Source organism: Saccopteryx bilineata, chromosome 9 (genome assembly GCF_036850765.1).
Source record: "Saccopteryx bilineata isolate mSacBil1 chromosome 9, mSacBil1_pri_phased_curated, whole genome shotgun sequence".
Classification (NCBI taxonomy): Eukaryota; Metazoa; Chordata; class Mammalia; order Chiroptera; family Emballonuridae; genus Saccopteryx; species Saccopteryx bilineata.
In genome coordinates this window covers 10035029-10053446 of record NC_089498.1, presented here as the reverse complement: position 1 = coordinate 10053446, position 18418 = coordinate 10035029, and the positions used below count along the sequence as shown (strand labels likewise).

At 53.9% G+C, this 18418-nt stretch overlaps 1 protein-coding gene across 1 annotated transcript; it reads right to left on the bottom strand.

The window, feature by feature from the left end:
• Positions 1–457: 457 nt before the first annotated feature.
• Positions 458–9931, bottom strand: CCL17 (C-C motif chemokine ligand 17). The gene is made up of 4 exons (XM_066243355.1): positions 9910–9931; positions 2620–2731; positions 1266–1383; positions 458–713 (listed from the first exon to the last, which is right to left on the bottom strand). The coding sequence occupies exons 1-4, from the start codon at positions 9913–9915 to the stop codon at positions 620–622; spliced, it is 330 nt and encodes a 109-aa protein (XP_066099452.1). The 5' UTR covers positions 9916–9931; the 3' UTR covers positions 458–619.
• Positions 9932–18418: the final 8487 nt, after the last annotated feature.

Genomic DNA, 18418 nt, shown 5'->3' with positions numbered 1-18418 from the left:
AAGAGCAAAGTCAGACCCCGCACTCCATTGTAACGGTTTCCAGGGGCGCAGGCTGACCAGCTGGAGGGAGAGCCCCACAGAGGGGCCGGGCCTGCAGGAAGTACCTTGATTGTGGCAAAGGAGGCTTTGTGACTATCCAGCCAGCGGTCAGTCGTGTGGAGGGAGAGGAAGCTACTAGAACCGTTTCCAGCTGCTGCGAAGTTATGCCGGGTGGGAACTCACACACTTGGGGGATTGGTTTGGACAGTTACACCCGGTAGCGTCAGCTTCTTGCCCAGCCCTGCTCTGCTCTTCCCGCAGACCCCCTCGGGCCCACCCTGCCCGGCCTCCCACCAGGGCCTGCCCACACCCCCTCTAAGGCTCGGGTTTTTTTTGTCCCGGTCGAGGGCAGGGCAGATGTTCTCCGAGGGCCCCTCCGGGTGACCGCCTGGGGTGGACAGAGTGTGCTGACCCAGACTGAGGAAGAGAGACTTTAATTGGGGACTTTCTAGGCCGGGGTTCCAGTTCGGAAATGAGGACAGGGCTCCCCTTTGTGGGGTCCCCACCGGTCCCGGGCAGCTGGGGGTTGGGGTAGCGAACACTGAGGCCATCGGAAGTTTCCAGATGATCCCGGGAGATCTCAAGGCCGCACGGTTTGCAAGTATTTGACTGCCTTCCTGACCCTGGCGTCCTGGGGGTTCACGCAGATGGACCTGCCCCGGGCGGTGACAAACCTACACAGGGAGAGGACCGTCGGGGCGTCAGCGTGGGAAGGCCCAGCAGAGCCCTGGGCAGCCTCGTTCTGCACCAACCAGAATGAAGTCACCTGGCCTCAGTGGGAAATCTGGGGCATGGGCGTTGTCCTCTGTGACTCCTGACCCTCCCAGACACCTGGGCCCTAGAACCTCTGCCCCCACCCACCGCATCCTGCCCAGCCCCCCTAGAGCCTGGGAGGTCGGGGTGCACAGGAGAAACCTGGTGCTCAGAGCCCCCCGGGGCTGGCTCAGGCCCAGGCCAGGGGAAGGGACTGACTGACTGCCCGTGTGACACGGGGCTGTTTCATCTCGCTCAGGGCCTCAGTGTTTCTCCATGAATCAATGAAGAGGGTGGGCCTCACAGCCTGGGCCTTTGGGCATTGCAGAGTGGGGTACAGGGCAGGGCCAGGTGAAGGAGGGGTGACAAAGGCCATGTTCTCTCTTCCCAGTGGCCCCTCTGGGAGCTCCAGGACCTCCCACTCCCACACTCAGCCCCCAGGATCAGGGTGGGGGAGGGAAGGGCAGACTCACACAAGGGCTCTCCTGGGGCAGTCCTCTGAGGTCCAGTGCCATGTCACCAGCTTTTTGAAAGGAATGGCTCCTCTGAAGTACTCCATGCAACACTCCTGGCCCACATTAGTCCCCCGGGCTACGAAGGAAGACATGGGAGCAGGTGTTCGAGAGGGTCTGTGGCTATGGGGAGGGTCCATGGTGTGTCTGACGGCACATGCACATTCATGTGTGCATAAAGGGGTGGGCCCACGTTTGGGATGGGTTTGTGTGTGTTTGTGCTTTTGGAGGGATCTGTGAGTGTATCATGTGGGGGGTGTCACGTGTGTGTCTGTGATGTGCACATTTGTGTGCTTGATATCTCTGGGCTTTAGGAGGTTGTGTGTGTGTGTGTGTCTATAAATGTGTCTTCATATGTCTGTGTGTGTGTGTGCATGGAGGGTTTGTGTATGTGTGCATGAATGTGTCCTCATATGTCTGTGTGTGTGTGTCTGTGTGTGTGTGTGTCTGTGCACACTCAGTACCGCCCCGAATCAGCACGCGTGCACCCTGGACCAGCCTTCAGGCTGAGGCTTCCCCAGCAGCAGGTGGCAGTCCTGACGGCACTCCGGAAGAAACCCCATTTTACAGATGATAAAACCGAGGTCCACGGTGTCAAGACACTATTCCATGGCTCAGTTTCCTCATCTCCGCACAACAACAAATATCCAACACTTGCAAGAAGACAAACGGGAGACAGACTAGCCTGTTTACTAAGATGCCCTGGCTGCCCTCTGGGTGTCCGGGGGCTGTCACCTGTCTGTCTCACTCTCAGAGCTTAGCAGGCCCACCATCCCCCAGGAACGAGAGCAAACGTGCAGCCCACTGTGAAGGTGGCCCCGCCCAGAAGGTGACCTCAGAGACCGCCCTTGGGTTGCCAGGTGGTCACTCCCCAGCTTTGCGCCTGATTTCAGCCTTCCTCTCCCAACTGAATGGGAGAGTTGCTTTTTTCCACATCCTCTGGGAAAGGATATGAAGATATGAAGACTCATTCATAACACATACACTGGCAAATAGTTTTGAGAACTTTTCACTTTTCGCTGCCAAAATGCAACCCCAGTCACTGCCTCACACCCATTGGAGTTTGAGGTGTGGGCGCATGTGTTTTTCCCCACACCAATCCCGAGGTACTGGGCCTCCTCTTCCTCCCTCTCCTCATCAACTTCATGGCCTTTATCACCCTCATCATTATGCTCCTCTGAATGCCTCCCTCAACATCCTATGCTGCCGACCTCGCACATCTTTGCAGGAATAAACGAGGCGCAGATAACACACAAACACGTGTGTGTGTCTGCTGTGGCCTCAGTGCCCAGCCCGTCCTCTCCTCTGCTCTCACCTGCACGGGTTTCCTGCAGGAAAGCCCCCAGGAGGAGGGTGACCAGGAACAGCACCTTCAGTGGGGTCATGGTACCAGGAGCCCAGGCGACGGTGTCTGCGTGTGGGTCCCTCTGCTCGGGGAGACAGGATGAGAGCCGAGGGTGGAGGCGACCTATTTAACTTCTTTGGGGATCTTGCCCCACCTTCCGTCACCTTGTCTTCCCATCCTTCCCTAGACCAGCGGAGTTCGGAGAATTTGAGATGATTCATTCGAAGTCCAGCCTTGGAATGTTTGTGGCTTTTCAGAGAGAGTGGGCACACTCAGTTGGGGACATTGGTGGGGTACGTGTCCGGGGACCATAACAACACACTTCTCCTTTTGCCGGGATACTTTCTTGGTTCCTCTATTAGAAGAACAAAAAAAGTTTTATCCTAAACTGGGCTCGTCCTGCTTTGAGCCTCCCTTATGCACGGTTGTCCTGGGAGTGGGGATAGCCAGGCGGGGGCCCAAAGAGGCTGCTTAGCTCGGCCCGCAGGGGCTCAGGGTGCAGGAAGGCCTCTCCTCGCCTTACGGGACTGGCCGCATGGGCGCACGGGCATCTCCCTGCAGGGGGGGCCACAGCTCCCATCTCATTCTGGAAAGGCCTGAGGCCCGGACAACTTTGGTTGTGGGTCCTTCCCCAAATTCAACTTCAGGGTCTTCCCCTGGGGCACAGAAGGCCCGAACCTGCCAGTTTTAACTCGTCATTTAGTCCAAATGTGCATTTGTCTAAACTGGGCAGCCACATTCGGCAGGAGCAGGTGTTCAGACCGTAACCCGACGGTGAACCTGAGAGAGGAAACCGGGACACTGGGCTAGACCTGAGAGAGGAAACCGGGACACTGGGCTAGACCGTGGGAGGGACAGGCCAGGTGCTCCTCCTCCTCCTCCCCACCCAGGGCCGCCTTGGGGGGCTGCGGCGGCTTCAGTTCCCGGGCACAGGGCGTCGCCCTGCCCGTGGGAGAAGCTCCCTGTGGACAGGAGCCTCTCCCGTCACCTCGCTGCGTGGCCTCGGGCAGCTCCCGAACCCACCCCAGGCCTCAGTTTCATCACCTGCAGAGGGACATTTGGACTGTCCCAGGGCCCCCACGGAGATGGTAGACCTGAGGAAGAGAGGGTCCTCCTTTAGCAGACCTCACGCCAGCATTTCTTTGCTTCTCTTAGGGTCTCATCACCTGCCAGAGACCCCTAGCCCCACCCCCTCCTCAAGCCAGAGCCTGGGCCCACTTGCTGCCCCAGCCTGCCTGGCTGGACCGTTCCTTCTTCCCCCAGGAAGCCTTCCACGTGCACACGCCGTGGAGGGGCGGGGGGTGGGGCCCTCCTGCCTGTGTTCACGTTTGCCACCAGCTTCCTGCAGAGGTCGGGGCAATCACTACCTCCAACAGGAGCACCCCGCACTCTCCGACCTGCTGAGGCGGAGGAGGCCAGCCTGGGGGGCGAAGGGGTGCTGGTGCCCTGCATACCCTGGCTGGGGAGGGGGAAGCTCCCGCTGGAGGCAGAGCCTTGGGCCTGGAGGAGTCACGAAAGCCCAGAGGTCCCTGGGAGGGCCTGGGTCCAAGGAGGAGGCGGGGGGAAGGTGTCTGCTGCTGCTGACCGTCTCGGATGGAATGTCTCCTGACCTCTCTGTTCCCCACGACCTCTGCCCAGTGGCTTCTGCCCATTGTCTGTGGCTTCTCCACCTGCCACAGAGGTCCCCGAATGCTCTGTGCAGGACAACAAGGGACTGTTACGAGGATGAGTAGCAGTTTGGTAATGGTGAGGCCCCAACGCCCACTGCTGGGGAAACTCCCGAGTGGGTTTCAAGTCCCCCCAACCTCAGCACTTTTCTCTAGAAGGACCCAAATTCCCCTGTCCCTTCTAGGGAACATGACAACAGCGGGAACAGAAGGCCTGGACTAGCCCCGGGCCGGGTGCAGGCTGCTTGGCTGTCTGGGGAGGGAGGGGAACAGAGCAGACAGCGAGCGGGTGCGTGCCTGCTGTGCGTCTGGCTGTGCGGGCTGTGCTGGGTGGTGGGCCGCAGAGGTCAGATGCACCCCCCGCCCTTGGGGGGCTTCAAACCTGGTGGGGCTGGATGGCAAGGCCTGGCTCCACATGGGGACGTGCAGATGAGATAAAGGACTGCAGGGCCCAGATAGGGAGAGGATGCTACTGGCTAACTTGGAAGGCTGCTTGGAGGCGGTGGCCAGTAAGCTGGGCCTTGCAGGTGGGAGGATTCATACCAAGAGGAGGGGCAGGCATTCCACTTAGCAGAGGTGCAGGGGAGGGACTACGCAGAGATGTGTGAGGGAAACAGCACAAAGCGCCGGTGGATGAGAAAGACTAGCCGTGACTCCGAGAGAGTGAGCCTCCTGAGGACAGGGGCGTGTCTGCTTTGCACACCTTCATGTGCGTCCGCAGCTCCAAGCACAGTGCCCGGCACATGGTGGGCTTTCCAGGAGGCTTGGCAGAGTGACCGCAGGGCCAAAGGGCAAGGAGCTGAGACTGAGCAGGGGCCGCAGAGAAGCCGCGGAGGGCCGAGCGCGCCCCTTGGCCTCACTTGGAAGGCCGCAGAGACCAGGGATATTTTTCAGGTGGTTTCCTCACCAGGGATTAACCAGTTTATCGGTCCTCGCTTCTCCCAGGCTGTGAAGCGGATTCTAAGGGACCTTCCAGATGAAATGTCCTGGAGCCCGGGCCTGTGATAAGGACCTCAAGACCTGTACGGTGCGGTGCGGACTCTGCCACTCGAAGGCCCACCAGGGGAACCAGGACTGCTCCTCGGAGTGGGCAGCAGAGAGGCAGAGCTCCATGGAGGGGCCGCAGGCCAGGTGGCTCCCGCTGGAGGAAGGACGAGGGCACAGACGGAGACGAGCCAGACATGGGCCCGTGAGAAAACAGTCATGGGGAAATTGGATCTGAGTGGGAGGAGACAGCAATGGTGACTCCCTGTCTCAACACCTCTGACTCGAGCCAGCCAGACACATGGCCTGTGCTCCTGCCACGCCCCCCCCCACATGCTGCCGCGGGAGTCCCTCTGGGTAGACCAGATGGAGGGAATCGATACCCCCCTATGCAGCACCCTGCTTCACTGCAAGGGCTGGGCCAGCCGGGCTCTGGGTCCTTTACCCTGGAAGGGAGGGAATGAGGGTTCCTGCGCCACCGCTGGCTCTACTGTGTCCTGGGGGGGACCAGGGGTGCTGTGTCTCAACGCCAAGAACTCAGCCCCAGGTTACAGAGCGGGAGAACTCAGCCCCAGGTTACAGAGCGGGGACAGGCCACTGGGGTGGAGGCACTTTATCGTCCTCCATGGCAAATTGCACATGACAGTGTCACTGGGATGGCGACGTTGTCACCGCAGGTCATTCCCGTGTCAGCTGAGGCTTCAAGAGGTGCAGTGACTTGCCCGGGTCTCACGTAGCATCTCGATAAAAATCTAGTCTTTTATCTACTCAGCTCTGTCCTCTGACAGCTACAGCCAGACCCTGCCCGTGGTGGCTGAGAGGTCAAGGTCCCAAGTGTTTTTCCCATCCCCCAATCCCAAAGTATGTCCCGCTGCCCTGTCCCAAGGGCCTGATGCGCTCTCTGATGAGTCAGTCGTCCCCGACAGGTTGTCAGTCTGATTCCTCAGGTCAGAGACGCAAAGGGTCACCTCTCCCCTCCCATGTGCCGCCAGCAAGACCTGGTGAGTCGGCCACCTGGATGTGACCCATCTCCTCAGCATCCACATGGCTGCCGCCCCATCTCTCTGCTGGACCATGGCCCCACATTCAGCTCCCCGCTTCCAGCCTTGCCCCTCTAGACTGTCCTCCTCCCTGAAGTCCAGTGATCTCTCCAAAACACAAATCTGAGCAAGGCTCCTCACTGTCAAAGTTCTTTCAATGTCCCCCCATTGCTCTCGGGGTGAGGTCCAGAGTACTGCCAACCTGTCCGGCCTCACCCTTTGCCGCCAGTCCCACCACCCACCACATCGCTGTGCTCTCGCCTTTCAACCTGCTTTCGGTTCCTGGAAAATGCTAGGCTCTCACTGACACCCCAGCCTGTGTGCAGGCCGTTCTTCCTGTCAAGGGCCCTCTCCTGCTCCCTCCCACCCCACTTCCTTTCATTCCCACCCTCCTTCAGATTTCGGCCGAAGCCCTCACTTCCTCCCTTCCGCCCCCGCTGTCCTCTGTGTCCTCCCAGGTCACACACTTCCCCATCACGCTCCCTTCACATTGATTGCATTGTGGTCATTGGTTCATAGCTGTGAACTCCTAGAAAACGGGATCTCTTTTATGTCCCAGCTTGTACCGACAGGACTTAGCACCCTGTAGGTGCTCCATAAAAATATGCTTATTTAATGGATGAAGAAGTAGGTGATTGGATGGATGGGTGGATGGATGGACGGACGGACGGATGGATGGATGGATGGACGAATGAATGATGGATGAGTGGATGGATGGATGGATGGATGGATGGAAAGATAGAAGGAAGGATGGATGAATGGATGGATGGATGGACAGATGGATGGACGGATGGATGGACAGATGGATGGACGGATGGACGGATGAATGATGGATGGGTGCATGGATGGATAGATGGATGGATGATGAATTGATTGATGCATGGACACTTACAAGTTTCTGAACTACAACAACCCAGCTTGTGTTCTATCCCAGGAGTGCCTTCACCCTGGTACAACTTATTTTTGACCCAGTGTGCCCCGCCAGTTCACGAGACACCTGGACCCCGTCCTGGAGGAGGCAGAGGAACCCAGCGAGGCACTGAGTCCTTCCCCATCTAGCTCACAGCCGCCTCGTGGGTTGTGTCCGTGCCCGCCTCCTTCAGAACCTACATTGTTCCAGCTGTGGCTTTTCACGCCCGTCCTTCTTCAGGTTGCCGCGCACACCCTCACTTCCCTCTCCGGCCCCCACTCTCCTCTGTGGCCTCTTTCCTTCTCCATCCCGAAGGGCCTCCTCCCCTCCGTTACACGCCAGTGTCCTGGCTCTTCACGCCCTCCCATCCCGTGGTCCCCTTCCCCTTTGCTGATGACATAATACAGTCTAGTCTCTCTGCTGCCACAAGGCCGCTCTCTGACCCCAGCACACCTTCCTCCTAACACCCAACACATTGCCCTCCTGTTTCTCCTTTCGTTCATGACCAAGCTTCTCTGTTACGTAGCCTGCACCTCCCACTACTGTTTCCTCTCTGCCCACTTGTGATGTGATTCTTAGTAATGTGGTTTCTGGCCCTGCAGCTCTAGGGACACCACGCTTTCCAGGCCTGTCAAACCCCCCACGGCCACTCCTTGAACTTGTCATCCCCTCGCAAAGGGCAGGGGTTACCAGCAGATGTGCTGGAAGCATTATCTACAGCTGTGGTCCCAGTCCCTCTTCTACCTGATCCTGGTTGTGTGACCAAGGACAAGCCTATGCACCTCACTCTCCTCATCTGTAAAATGGGCACGCTGGTAGATGCCCCCTTGTGGAATTGCTGGGAGAATGAACTGAGATGATGTCTGTAGAGCTCCAGGTGTCCCGCTGGTTCAGTGAATCTCTCTGTCATCACTGGGACCGTTTCCCTTCTCGACAGTCCTGCCCCCAGGATCTGGGACGTGATTCTTTCCTAGGGGAACGCGCCGAGGGGCTCTCTTCTCAGTAACATCCTTGAGCCGGCAGCCCGGGCAGGGCGGGCTTGTCAGCAGATGTCGCTGTGGGTTTACACTGTCCTCCCAACAGCCCTGGGCAGTAAGAACTATTATCCACATTTTACAGATGAGGCAGCCGGGGGCCAACCACAGTGGCTAAGAAATCGGTCCAAGGACACACAGAGCTAGAAAGGGGCAGAAATCTGCCTGCAGCTCTGCCCTAGGGGGTTGTCTTTTCTTCAGTCAACCACCTCTCCCTTCTCGATGTCATCCACTCAGGCCCTGGGCCTTCGGATGGACACTTCCTAAATCTCTGTCCCCGGCCCTGACTAGTGACTGATCAAACACAGCCCCCTGGACCTGACCTCCTCCTCTGGCCTCCTCTTGCCTGTAGCGGAGGAGGACTTGGCTCTACCTTACGGTCTAGCCAGCGCTGTGCACACTGTCGCCCGTGCTGGACTATGGGCTCCTGAGGAGCCGACAGCTGCTCCCTCCTGCTTCACTCAGCCCCAAGAACAAGAAAGGCTGGACCGACTTCCATCGCAACCAACTTCCCTTTTTTCTGTTTGGGCCAGCGTCATTCTGCGCCTCCTCATCCGTCCCACCAGTCTGGGTATGGAACTTCGCCCTGACTCATTCCTCGCCTCCGGCCCCCACAAGGCCGACTGTGCTCAGCAATACCTTCCACTGGGTGATGCCCAGCTTCCTCGCTCCCACCTCGTTCTCACCGCCTCAGCCCAGATCCTTCACGCCCAGGCGGGATCAATGACTTTTCTCCCTCTCCTGTGGTCCCGCCTGACCCCGCCCAGCCTGCAAGCCTGTGTCTGATGACTCTTCCTCCAGGACGGCTCTCACTAAGAAACGCCCTCCTTAGGAACTGTCATGGCTCCCTGCCTCCGTCTCCCTCCACGTGAAACTCACCAGGTCAGTCTTTAAGCCCTTCCGTCAGTCTGGTCCCTCCCTGTCTATTCCGTTTCACCTTGCGGCTCCCCAGGTTCAATTTCTACGAGGATCAGTGTGTTTCCTCACTATGTGACTTGCTTTGCTGCTCCTGTCATCTTTTCTGTATTGCCCAAACCTCAAACCAAATTCTATCCATGTCTCATAATGCCATGCCATAAGGGGGACACTGTAAGTCAAGGGACCAGGAGCAGACCCTCAGTCAGGTAATCGGGTGTGAATTCAGCTCTGTGAGACTTGGAGCGAGTCACTTCTTCTCCAAGCCTCAGTTTCCGCATCCGCAAAATAAGAGTAATCATCGTGACTTCACTAAAAGGCTTCGGTTCACATCAACGGGCTTAGAGCATCTATCTGACAAACAGTGCGTGTTCCTGACTTTAAATGTCATCTATATGCCAGTGACTCCCAGATTTCTCTCCCCGACTCCAAACTTGTATACCAGCTGCCTATTCAACACGTTGAACACCCACCAAGTCTGAAAATGAATTCCTGATTCCTGTCCGCCCCCACACCAGCTCCGCCCCCATTCTTAACCAGCCCCTTCTTTACGGTCACTCGAGCCAGAAACCGGGGTGCCGTCCTTGACGTCTCTTTCTCTTACCCCTCTTCCCATCTGTCAGGCGCTCTCCTGGCTCTGCCTTCAGAATCCACCCAGAGCCCGTGATTCTGCCCTGGGTTTCCAGCCTGTCTCCTGACAGTCTCCCTACCTCCATCCTTGCCTCCTGCAATCTCTTCTCAGCAAAGTGGCCACAGGGAGAGAGAGTGTCCTCTGTGCAGTACATCCCATGGCTCTCCACTGCACTCAGGAAAAGCCAAAGACCCTACAGTGGCCACGAGACCCTGTGTGTCTGCTCCCCTCCCCTTCCCCCTTACTCCGCCTGGGCCTCGCTGGCCTCCCCACTGTGCCTCCACCACGCCAGGCACACTTCCGCCTTAGGACGCTTGCGCGCTGTCCTTTCGGCCTAGAGTGTTCTTTCCCTAGACACCTGCATGACTCACTTTCTCATCTCCTTCAGATCTGTGCTTAAATGTCACCTTTCAATAAAACTTACCTTATTTAACATTGTAACACGCCCCCGTCTCTTCTCCAGCTCTAGTTTTTCTTTCTTGTTGCAGTACTTGCCACCCTTTAATATACTTAGTTATCATATCTGCTGGCGTCCTGGAAGGCTCATTCACGCACAGTCGATGCAGATGCGGATGACACAGATGCAGAAGCTGATGCAGAGGCTGACAGAGATGCAGAAGCTGATGCAGAGGCTGACACACATGCAGATACAGATGCAGAAACTGATGCAGAAGCTGATGCAGATGCTGACACAAAGTAGATACAGATGCAGAAGCTGATGCAGAGGCCAACACAGATGCAGATACAGGTGCAGAAGCTGATGCAGAGGCCGACACAGATGCTGATACAGATGCAGAAGCTGATGCAGAGGCTGACACAAAGTAGATACAGATGCAGAAGCTGATGCAGATGCAGAAGCTGATGCAGATGCTGACACAAAGTAGATACAGATGCAGAAGCTGATGCAGAGGCTGACACAAAGTAGATACAGATGCAGAAGCTGATGCAGAGGCTGATACAGATGCAGAAGCTGATGCAGATGCTGACACAAAGTAGATACAGATGCAGAAACTGATGCAGAGGCTGACACAGATGCAGATACAGATGCAGAAGCTGATGCAGAGGCTGACACAGATGCAGATACAGGTGCAGAAGCTGATGCAGAGGCTGACACAGATGCAGATACAGGTGCAGAAGCTGATGCAGAGGCTGACACAAAGTAGATACAGATGCAGAAGCTGATGAAGAGGCCGACACAGATGCAGATACAGGTGCAGAAGCTGATGCAGAGGCTGACACAAAGTAGATACAGATGCAGAAGCTGATGAAGAGGCCGACACAGATGCAGATACAGGTGCAGAAGCTGATGCAGAGGCTGACACAAAGTAGATACAGATGCAGAAGCTGATGGAGAGGCCGACACAGATGCAGATACAGATGCAGAAGCTGATGGAGAGGCCGACACAGATGCAGATACAGATGCAGAAGCTGATGTAGAGGCTGATGCAGATACAGATACAGATGCAGAAGCTGATGCAGATGCTGACACAAAGTAGATACAGATGCAGAAGCTGATGGAGAGGCCAACACAGATGCAGATACAGATGCAGAAGCTGATGCAGAGGCCGACACAGATGCACAAGCTGATGCAGAGGCCGACACAGATGCAGATACTGATGCAGAGGCTGACACAGATGCAGATACTGATGCAGAGGCTGACACAGATGCAGAAGCTGATGCAGAGGCTGACACAGATGCAGATACAGATGCAGATACTGATGCAGAGGCTGACACAGATGCAGATACAGATGCAGAAGCTGATGGAGAGGCCGACACAGATGCAGATACAGATGCAGAAGCTGATGTAGAGGCTGATGCAGATACAGATACAGATGCAGAAGCTGATGCAGATGCTGACACAAAGTAGATACAGATGCAGAAGCTGATGGAGAGGCCAACACAGATGCAGATACAGATGCAGAAGCTGATGCAGAGGCCGACACAGATGCACAAGCTGATGCAGAGGCCGACACAGATGCAGATACTGATGCAGAGGCTGACACAGATGCAGATACTGATGCAGAGGCCGACACAGATGCAGAAGCTGATGCAGAGGCTGATACAGATGCAGAAGCTGATGCAGAGGCTGACACAGATGCAGAAGCTGATGCAGAGGCCGACACAGATGCAGATACAGATGCAGAGGCCGACACAGATGCAGATACAGATGCAGAGGCCGACACAGATGCAGATACAGATGCAGAGGCCGACACAGATGCAGATACAGATGCAGAGGCCGACACAGATGCAGAGGCCGACACAGATGCAGATACAGATGCAGAAGTTGATGCAGAGGCCGACACAGATGCAGATACAGATGCAGAGGCTGAAGGTGAAGTGACACATTCTTTCTTCTGTCTCTTCCTCCCTAGACTGTTTTCTAATCTGCCTCTTTGAACATTTGAGCACTTACTGTATATTAGATTCTGTGCTCAGCACACACGCATCTGCTCTCGTTAATTTTCAACCTCCCTGCTAAGGGAGCATTGTTATCCTAATTTCACAGGCACAGAAGCTGAGAATCAGAGAAATGAGATGACATGCCCAAGGCCACACAGCGGCCCAGTGGCAGATCTGCTTGTCCTCCCAAGCCTTAGACATCCTACTTGTCCAGGCTGCCTTAACTGCCAGGTAGAAACACATGTTCCAAAACACATCAGAACCATGCTGGGGTTTACGTGAGCGAGAGACCATTTCTAACTGCATGTGATCAGGGAGGCTTCTTGGAGGAGGTGTCTCTAAGGCTGGTCCTCAGGACAGAAAGGGACAGGAATGTCTGGGTCTCTGAGGAAGGTGAGAGAGAGAGGGCATGAGCCAATGCTAGATGTCTTGCCTGGATGAGTCACTTAGGCTTTCTGAGCCTCAATTCCCTTACCTGTAAAATGGGCACAATAATACCTGCTTCATAGGGTGGCTGTGAGAATAAATAGTTCTAAATATCTGAACCCTCAGAGCAGGTCCTCCTTAACAGCAAACACCACTGATACTTTGGACCACATAGCTCTTTGTCATGGGGGCTGTCTTATGTCCTGCTTCCGTTCGACAGCATCCCTGGCTTCTACTAAGGTAGAGCATCCACCAATCAAAAATGCTGGGACAGCCTGACCCGTGGTGGCGCAGTGGATAAAGCGTCAACTTGGAACACTGAGGTCTCCAGTTCAAAACCCTGAGCTGTCCCGGTCAAGGCACGTATGGGAGTTGATGCTTCCTGCTCCTCCCCCTTCTCTCTCTCTCTCCCCCCCCCCCTTAAAATGAATAAATAAAGTGTTTAAAAAATAACAACAACAAAATGCTTCGACATTTGTAACAACCAAAAATACTTCCACAAATTGCAAAATATTTCCCAGGGGGCAACCACCCCCACCCCAGGACCACTGTCCTGGAAATATCCACGCAGCCCCTACCTGGCCTCCCCCAGTGCCCCCTTCTCGAGAGGGCTTTCCTGATGTCTTAACATTTCAATACCTCCCCTCCACCCCTACTCCCACTTTTAAAAAAAATCACACCACTTTTTTTTCCTTCTAACAGATCAAGTCGTTTACTGATTTGTTCTGTGTGTTGTCTATCTTCAACATTCGACGTTCGCACCCTGAGGGCTGGGATCCTCGGCAGTTCTATTCATTGATCTCTTCTTAGCGCCAAGAACAGTGTCTGGCACACAGAAAGCCCCCAATAAATGAGTCAACAAAATGCACACGAAAGCACTTTGTGACAGAAAATCTTAACCAATGGAGAAACAGGGGAATGTTTATTTAAATTAGACGGGGTCCTGGATCTCACACCCTGAATTTAACCTCCCCCATGTTCCCCCCTGCACCGTTGAGCAGGGGGCAGACCACAGCAGCTTAAAGCAGGGGTTTTTTTCCTCTTTTTTGCCAGGGCTGGAGTGGGAGTGAATGCGTCAGTGCTTGGGGAGAAAATTCTCTGCTCTGACTTGTATCTGCAGGCTGGTTATATAAAGCAGCGTTTTGAATGTTTAGATTTACTTAGGGAGCTGGTCGTCTTTCCCCTCCATCTTCCATCTACTCCTCTGTCTTTCCCATCCTTCAAATTCCTCCTCCCCCGGCCAGCGCCTCCTCATTCCTGCCCTGCTCGTGGGCTGCAGACTGGGGCTCGGGGTGATCGGCTCTCTCCGTGGTCTCAGGTTGGGTTTATTAACGATGTGCTCCCGGGGGTAGGGTGGGAGCCGGGAGATGGATATGGAAAGGGACCATGAGGCCGGGAAGGGATGGAAGGCTAGCAAAGGTGTGACCGCAGGTCCCAGGAGGGTAGCTTCCGCCTGACCACACGGGGGCGCCAGAACTCGAGTTAGAAGTGAAAGCCGCTGAAGGGAGTGGGGACCTGGGGGCCACCAGCACTGTTAGCCACTCCGGGGGCCACCCCCACCACGTGAAGAGGTAAATATTACCGCTCACTGAGGCCCCACGTGCCTCTCCTAATCCATCCCTCTGTGGAATAACGGACACTGAGCTGGGCGTTTGTTGGTCCCATGCATTTTTCCATAGTTTAGCGACGAACCTGTGTACATCCTTGAACGGTACATAGCCGTGTTTACACGTGTTTTTAAGCCTTTTGTTAATACAATCATGTTGTGTCTGTGTTTCCTCATCTAGCCGTGTTCAACTCGAGAGTCATTTGTGTTGACAGGTGCCTGTGTATTTTCTTTCTTTTCACTGTAGTAAGCTGACAGTCCATACAATAACTATTTATTATATAGTTATAATAATATAGTTCTATAATATATAAGGTATAATGTAATTATACCACAATTTACAAAAAAAGGAGGAAAAAGAATCGGGTCTCTGGAGTTAGTCCTGCTGACTTAGTCACTTGCTATCTATGTGACTTTGGGTAAAATCCTTAAATCTCTCTGTAACTCAGGACGTTCATCTAGAAAGGAGGGATTGTATTACTGAGAGCTGACGCTGAAATTAAATGAGAAAATTTAGTCCAAGCCTCACAGGGGTGCGTGACAAGGACAGTGAGGTTCACATGGAGAGGTCCACTGTCTCTGGGCCGCTAGATACCCCCACCCCACCCCCACCCCCACCATGGGCTCCTTCCTCGGAAGGCTTGGAGACTGTCAGAGCCTTGACCCAGTATGGGCTTTTAAGGGGTCCTGGCTGGGCCTAGGGAGCAATTTCTTGACCAGGATGTGATGATGGAAGGTCAGAGGGGTTCAGGGGTGACTTGGACGCATCTTTACAGATGGCTGCGTTTAGTCTCTGACATCCCTCTATAGTCACTAAATATGTTTCATCAGAAAATGCTGTGAAATGCAATTTCTCCCATGGACGGTGGGCTTTCATAAATCAGAAAGCTGGGTGGGACAGGCACCAGGTCAGACTGTGCCAATGGATACAGATGGCCTTTCCACTCTTTCACTCCTTCCAGGACGTGTGGTAGTCTCTGGGGCACAAAGGGGACCAAGGAACACACGTGCTTGCCTTCACAGATCTTACAGAAGCACTGTGAAACAAGCAGGCATAGCAGGGTCGCTGGAGGCTTGTGACAGGCACAGGTGGGGTGAGTCCTTATAGCAGGGAAACTTCCTTAGGGTAAGAAGTCAGGGAAGGCCTGCTGGAGGAAGCAACATCTAAGACATCTAAGCTGATGAGTAGGAGTTGGCCAGGAGAACAGTAAGAGGGGAAGTTATTCCAACAGGAGAACAGCTAGTGCAGTGGCTCAAAGGTGTGTGTGTGTGTGTGTGTGTGTGAGAGAGAGAGAGAGAGAGAGAAAGAGAGAGAGAGAGGTGTTGGGGAGGGTTGGGGAGATGGGGGAACCAGCATCCAAAGAAACAAGGTTGGAGCCAGCAGACCAACTGAAATCCTCCAGGAAAACAAAGACACAGAAAGAGCCCGTGTCAGCCCTTAGAACTGTGTGAAAACCCCTGATTCCTGTGCCAGCAGCCCCAGGTTACCCTGGTCGGGCTCCTGAGCTTCAGAGGTACATGAAAGACTGGTTGATCCAGATCATCTGGCAAACAGCTGGTGCTCACTAATGTTACTATTTTTCTCCCATTCTACTTCCTTGTTTGCTCAAGTGATCAGCAGCACATCTGAGCCGTTAGAACGCCATTAGAACCAACGTATTTCAGAGAAACTACAGAACATTCATTCCTTCTCTCCAATTCCATTCAGTGAGAATTCCAAACAAATTCACAGACAGCTAGCTGAGCTAAGGTTGACCTTTATTCTGTCTGCAGAGAGAGCGAATGAAAAGGTCCAAGCTACATGATGGAAAGCCTATGTATCCCAGGTAAGAAATGCTTCCAAGCCTTTCAACAGCAACACATAGGTTCTGACAAGTTATCCCTTGTGAGCGCAAGAAACAACAGACATTTTCTTCCTGACTGCTCGACCAGTCAGGATAGGCGAAGCTATGCGACAATAACAACTATTCTCAGACTCTCAGTTGCTTAAAACCACGCCGTTTTGCTGCTCTCACAAAGATTAGCCGGGGCTCTTTCCACGGCTGGCGGCCCTGAGTCATGTTCACTCTGAGACTCAAGATAACAGTGTCATCATTTTTTGCTATGAGGCCAGAGGCTGGGTTAAAGGGACTAAACATGTTCTCTCTGGCAATTAAATGTTTGAATCTTGTGACACATGTTCTTCCACTCCCAGCTCACTGGCCAGCGCTGGTCATTTGGCTCCAACCAACCCCAAGGGGGGTAGGGAGAGCACTCTTCCTATGAGTCCAGAGGGCAGCAAGCCAGAAATACTCAGGGAGCCTGACTACCACAATCTCCAAGGACTGGAAAACTAATAAACTTTCCTTCTGTACGAGGCTAAGACTCAGACGTCTTGCAAGTCTGGTTTTAATAAGTTGGAATTCATGAGTTTTGACCTTGCCAATTGGTTCAAAGGAATTTAGAAAAGTTACATCAACTTGAACAGATTTATTATTAACTTGGGGGGATATACAAATTATTCTTATCTGCTTAATGACAACATGACATTTTTTCACCCTACTTTAATGGAAACTAAGAAATCCCATAATTCCATAGTCTTTTTTTTTTTTTTAATTTACTCAGTGAGAGGAGGGAAGGCAGAGATACTCCTGCATGCACCCTGATGGGGATCCACCTGGCAAGCCCATCTGGGGCATGCTGCATTGCTCAGCAACCAAGCTCTTTTTAGCACCTAAGGCAGAGGCTACAGAGCTATCCTCAGTGCCCAGGGCCAACTCTCTCCAAAAGAGCTATGTCTGCAGGAGGGGATGGAGTGAGAGAAAGAGAGAGACAGAGAGAGAAAGAGAGAGAGATGAGAGGGAGAGGGGTGGAGAAGCAGACATGTACCCTGACCAGAATCAAACCCGGGACATACACACACCAGGCCAACACTCTACCACTGAGCCAACCGTCCAGGGCCATAATTCCATCGTCTTGTTTGGGTATCCAATAACAAAAGCCAATGGAAATAGGATGTTTCAAACCCTCAGGAAATATCTATGCATAATCATAAGTTCTATTTACCCAGAGCTCACTGTGGATTTGTCATTTTTCTAAGTGTTTTAGCAAGGATTATCTCAGGGCATCTTTACCCATGAAGTGAGTTGTTATTATCCCCATGCTACAGAAGAGAAAACTGAGACCCAGAGAGCTTAAGCAACTTTCCCAAAGTCACACAGCCAGACAGCCCCATGTTATATTTCATTCCTGTTTGCTTAAAAGCAAGATGCTTGCTGCAGATAATTTTATTCCATCCTCTGGGGACAACAGATCCCTTGAAGGCAGGAGAGGGGCCTCTCTTTTATAACACACACCACTCTGGAATACTTCTGCACTGAGAGGTATCGCCACCCCCCACCCAGACTGGTGAGATTAAGGCGACCCCACTTAGTCCGGCTGCTGAAGTTGGAGGCCAGCTCAGGAAAGCCAGCCTGGAGCCCGGTCTTTTCTTAAACCCCAGCAGCTGAAACATTATCCAAGAAAGCACGTGACTGAGCAGCAGCGACTAAGCAGGGCACGTACACACACACACACACACACACACACACACACACTCTCTTATGGCTCCCAGCACCTATTATTCAGCCTCGATCTGGAAATTCCCAGCCATTCGTTACTGTGTTGTTCTGCCAGGCCTCACCCTTTCTGGGGAATGTACAGACAGCACAGAACAGGGAAGGGACAGGGAAGGAGCAGGGGAGGGGCACAATGACAAAGGGCAGGGAGTGAGAGGCTAGAGGACCCTGCAAGCCTCGGCAAGGGAAGAGCCGTGACCTGCTGCAGGGGCTCTAAAACTTTGGGTAGCCGCCAAACCCCCTAACTTGGAGGGCAGTGCAGGGTGGAGGCAGCGAGGGAGGAGAGGAAGAAGGTGGGAAGGGAGCCACGGCTTGAAGGTGCAGATTCCCAGCGCCCCCCCTCCCCCAGTCGGAATTCAGTAGGTCTGCAGTGGGGTTCAGTGGTCTGTACTTTAAAGACTCTGTGGCTCATACTTTCAGAAACAGTGATTATGATCCCAGTTCTGGAGAAAGGCTTCGGGTCAGATCCTGACTCGGCCTCTAAAAGGCGGTGTGACCTTGGGCAACATTCATATTCTTAGAGAGCTTTTCTTTAACGATGGGTTGGTAGATGGGGTTAT

Excerpts from the sequence above, each read along its gene's own strand:
- CCL17 (XM_066243355.1), bottom strand. Across the intron at positions 1,384-2,619 it reads CCTGCAGGAAACCCGTGCAG|CCCGGGGGACTAATGTGGGC; the intron begins GTGAGAGCAGAG and ends CTTCCTTCGTAG. Across the intron at positions 714-1,265 it reads TGCCCCAGGAGAGCCCTTGT|GTTTGTCACCGCCCGGGGCA; the intron begins GTGAGTCTGCCC and ends CTCCCTGTGTAG.